The sequence below is a fragment of the Staurois parvus genome, unplaced genomic scaffold (genome assembly GCF_062004578.1).
Source record: "Staurois parvus isolate SC_StPar_1 unplaced genomic scaffold, SC_StPar_1.0 ptg000569l, whole genome shotgun sequence".
NCBI lineage: Eukaryota > Metazoa > Chordata > Amphibia > Anura > Ranidae > Staurois > Staurois parvus.
Genome location: NW_028318365.1, coordinates 837,834 through 842,651, shown reverse-complemented (window position 1 = coordinate 842,651; position 4,818 = coordinate 837,834). Strand labels below are relative to the sequence as shown.

Below are 4,818 nucleotides of genomic sequence, written 5' to 3'. Positions count from 1 at the left end.
ACAAAGTGCAAAGGCTTGTGGTGAATGGATCCTGGAGAGTCTCAATGTAATCTCTTCCATGGGGCCATCATCCCATTTCTATCCACCAAGAACTCTCCACAAATCCACTATGTAGTGAGCACCGCCCTCTCTCTTCCACCGATTTCAGGAATGGCCCCGCATCTCAACCTTTTGGGAACAAGTGTTAGCCTACATCTCAGGAGTTTGTGGCTGCTCACTCCCCATGGACCCAGTTCTACAACTCTCCATTCAGCTGAGAAAACCCACATCCACAAATCCCACGGGAGCTTGCAGTGGATATTATTATGTTTACTGGTGGCCCACAGGGCTATTCCTAAGAAATGGACTATCGCCTTGTCCCCCACCATCACAGACACTAAAAAAGATCTACGTCTTCTGATTTACAGAGAGAAGGTAGACATGGAGCTCAACAACCAAGCCTCAGTCAAACATTTCCATAATAGATGGGACACTTTTATTGCAGCAACACTTACACCCTTGGAGCAATCCTCTATGTTGTCTTCTTTTACTTCTATGGATGGGTTTGTCAAGGTGGTTACATTGTAGAGATCAGACAGCCGTGTATGGAACACGCATTGAGGACACGCATACATAACAGGTGTTACTTGCTCCCCATCTGGCCGTGTATATCTTGGTTTTCTGGTTCATGACGTTGTCATTCTTTTGCTCTCCTGATGTGTCTGTGCGCACTCATGGCCGAACCTTACTTCCTTGGCTTTATCATGACATCTAGGAACATTATGACATTCTGCTCCTCTCACTTATTGGAGTTGGGAACAAAGTCTCAGGAGAGTCCATCCATGTTTTCTGATCAGGTATCACACCCGGTCACACCTCCAGGTCAGTTCCTGCCAGAAGATTCCTTCCTCTTTCTTTATTGGAGAGATTCTAATTATTTCATTGGTTACTGTGATTTATCTTTTATTCAGAAGTCATGGCAAGAAGTATGAGGTGCTCGTCTCCTCTATCACCCCAGACATATTGCTTCTTTGTATATCTCTTTAGAAAACGCAATATAGAATGTTTAAAAAATATGTACTCAGCCAATGACAGGTAATGACTCCATTTTTATTCTTCTCCTGCTATCAATAGCCAATCCGGTCCCACACTTCATCCATGTCTTTGGGGACCTCTCATCTCCTTATGAACTGTTTCTTCCATGATGAAGATCAGCCATGGAGTATATCTGAGGTGTATATCAGGGTGTGCTTCTTCCCCACATGAGAGCTGGGATGTCCAGCAACATTCATCTAGAAGACATTTCCCGCACTCAAGGCACTAATACACCTCCAGGGTTGTGTGGGACCCCTGATGTACAGGAAGACAGGACTTCAGTGAGGAACATTTCCCTCAATCAGGATAGGAACATGGCTTCTCCCCTGTGTGAATTCGCTGATGTCTGTAAAGATCAGACTTCTGCAAAAAACATTTCCCGCACTCAGAACAGGAATATGGCTTTTCCCCTGTATGAAATCTCTGATGTGTGTTAAGGCCGGACCTCCCTGAAAAACATTTCCCGAACTCAGGACAGGAATACGGCTTCTGCCCCGTGTGCAATCTCTGATGTATGTAAAGATGGGAAATCTGTGAAAAACATTTCTCGCACTCAGAACAGGAATATGGCTTTTCCCCTGTGTGAGATCTCTGATGTATGTAAAGATGGGACTTCTCTGAAAAACATTTCCCGCACTCAGGACAAGAATGTGGCTTGTCCCCAGTATGCAATTTCTTATGTCTGTAAAGATTAGACTTATCTGAAAAACATTTCCCGCACTCAGAACAGTAATATGGCTTCTCCCCTGTGTGAGATCTCTGATGTAATTGAAAGTTGGACTTTTGCGAAAAACATTTCCCGCACTCAGGACAGGGATATGGCTTCTCCCCCGTGTGAGACCTTTTATGCAAATTAAGATGGGATTTAAAACTGAAACCCTTCCCGCACTCAGGACAGGGGAAGCTCTTCCCTGTTGGATGGCTGGTCTTGTCCCGCACAGTCTGAGGGTCCTCAGGATACGAGGAATCCGATGGTCCATCTACACTGGGTGGTGCCGGATGGACATTGGAGGGAGCCGGGTTTTCTCCTGGACTATACTGTGTGATGTCCTCATCTTCTACTTTCCAGTCTGGAGACAAAGTGAGACAATCCTCGGAGGTTTTCCTCATCTCCCGGCCATGGACTAAAATACAAAGACAAAGAGGATTACTAGACAGGAGCTGATTGGTTCCCTCAAACTAGGATTCCGCCCACATCAGGCATCTTGGTCTCTGAGGAGCTTACAATTCCACCCTCATGGTAACTGGGAAATGGGTGTAACAAAAGAGAATCCATATTATGTGTATATATAGCAGTGGGGGGAGGGGGGAGAGCAGAAGTCAGGACTATGGAATGTACAAGGTCCCACACCGCTGCCTCCCATCTCCTGAGACTGCACTCAGTGACTTGGGTCTGAGACTATACAGACATATCCCTCCACCCGGCACAGCCAGCAGACCACAGATCTTGCTAGATCCGGCCATTGGTAAGAACCCCAAGACACATGCCCCAAGTGCCAAGGTAGAGCAACACCTAAGAAGAAGATGAACACTTTGCTGGCAGCTGAACTCCAGAATCGATATAAATCCATCTAGATACATAAATAGTGTCTTACGTGATGATATTGCAGTGGTTACTCTACTCTGGACCAATCAGTGAGCAGTATTGTCATGATCAGAGGAGAAGACCTAGATTGTAAGCTCCCAGGATCAGGGCCCTCCTATCCCTCTTGTATTGATCTGCATTGTTGCTGTATTGTCTCCCGTTATATTGTACAGCGCTGAGCAAACTGTTGGCGCCATAAATCCTGTATAATAATAATAATACCTGGGACTGTAACCTCAGGATCTATAGTGGACCAGTGGAAACAACTAAACAGGTGTAGCTGGGTACCGGTCCTCACATATACAGGAGCAGTGTGACCGCACACAAGAGTCGCAGGATCTAAGGGGCCATCCGGTCTTCACCAGAGCCACTGGAGGGGTGGATGTTGTGCTGCATGGCAGCCCCCAGGTTGTGGCTCTCTAACACACCCGTGCAGGCACAGTGCAACCAAATAGCATGCTGGAAGGACACGTGGTACACACAGGATACTAGGAACCAAGGTCACCTACTGCAGCAACCTAGGAAGGGGCTCCGGGGGAGAGGATGCAGGGAACACGTGTAAAGTGCAGGAGAGGGAGGGATGCTGAGCAATGGTGCAGACAGAGAGACTCAGCAAGATGGAAAGGGCTGCAGGCAAACAACAGGAAACAATGCTGAGAAGGACACACACAGCAACAGGAAATGAGGGGATCCACGGACAGAAACCAAAGGGAATATAACTGCACAGCCAGAGGGAAAACACTGAGAACAAAGACAGGATCAAACAGCACACAGAATATGGGAATACTAAAGCGGCAGTGACCACCATAGAAACCAGAGGGGTCCGGCTTCCACATGAAGACACGTTGCTGGAATACTAACACACAGGTACAAAGACTTGATAATGCCTAGGTTCAGGGGGGATAGGCAGGAACCCGAGCAACACGGACAGGAGGCAAAACACGGTGCTGGATCAATGTGAAGGGAAGCGTGACATGTATGGGTGGAGGAATGGATTTAGTGTTCATGACCCACCTGTGCTGATCTCTGTAGGAGTGACTCCTCTATAAATGTCCCCGTTATTCCATCCTCCTCCATAGACTGCTGATCATCCCTCACATACGCCTCTTCTTCTTCTGCTTTCACCTCAACTTTTATATCAATCAGATCTTCACCCTAAACCAAAAGAATGATAGAAGAGGTCATCTGTAAAATATAAGCTCACATAAAAAATCTATATAGTGTCCCACGTCCATGCTCTCCACCCCACCAACCTTGTAATGGTGAGGGATGGTGTGACCTTCCTGTGTGGAATCCTGGGAATACAGAGGACGGGGACATCTCTCTGGTGGGTTCCTGTAGTTGGATGACTCCACCATGGTGTCCTGGTACAGATCTTTGTGTTCTTTTAGAAGCTCTGACTCCTCCATCCCCCCATCCTCATCCTCCTCCTCTTTTATCTCTTCTTTAACCTCAACTTTAGGATCTCTCAGGTTTCCACTCTGAATATATAATAAAAATGACATCAATGGTAACAATGCAGATAATGTACAGATCCTAATGATACTATCAGTGATTGTTCCTCATCTACCTGATGATGGTGAGGGATGGTGTGACCTTCCTGTGTGGAATCCCGGGAATACAGAGGACGGGGACATCTCTCTGGTGGGTTCCCATGACTGGATCCATCTGTAGGAAACACACACACTGACTGAATCCATTGTTTCTATGTGTTTATCAGATGATGGGGGATCTAGGTGGACCCTACACATGGGCTGTTCGTTTGTTATTCAGAGATTAGGATGTATCCAAAATTACGAACTACAACAGTAATGAATTTCAACTAATCTGAAACAAATTTTAAAGGAAAAATAAAATGAATTTGTTTAATCTGAATGAAACCAATGATCCCAATGAATATGATAATAGCTGGTTGTGAAGGATCGGGCGGTCACCAGCCACACATCTGTGACAACTATGACTCATCTGCTATCAGCGTGGGGGGGTCACCCCAATCCCAACCAGGCCCTTCGGGTCTAATATGGAGTTTAAAAGGAAGTCCACACCAAAGCTTAAAAAAAAATTATGGTGTGAAGTCCCCCCAAACCAGACCCTTATCCGAGCATGCAAGAAGGAAAAGGAGGCCCCCAGATCCCGCCCCCCATGTGAATGAGTATGGG

The 4,818-nt window shown here is 46.4% G+C and overlaps 1 protein-coding gene across 1 annotated transcript; it reads right to left on the bottom strand.

Moving 5' to 3' along the window:
- Nucleotides 1–452: 452 nt before the first annotated feature.
- Nucleotides 453–3,810, bottom strand: LOC149450641 (uncharacterized). Its single transcript, XM_089691667.1, has 2 exons — nt 3,674–3,810; nt 453–2,198 (listed from the first exon to the last, which is right to left on the bottom strand). Exon 2 carries the CDS (start codon nt 2,182–2,184, stop codon nt 1,372–1,374), a length of 813 nt encoding a protein of 270 aa, XP_089547793.1. The 5' UTR covers nt 2,185–2,198; nt 3,674–3,810; the 3' UTR covers nt 453–1,371.
- Between the last annotated feature and the right edge of the window lie 1,008 nt (nt 3,811–4,818).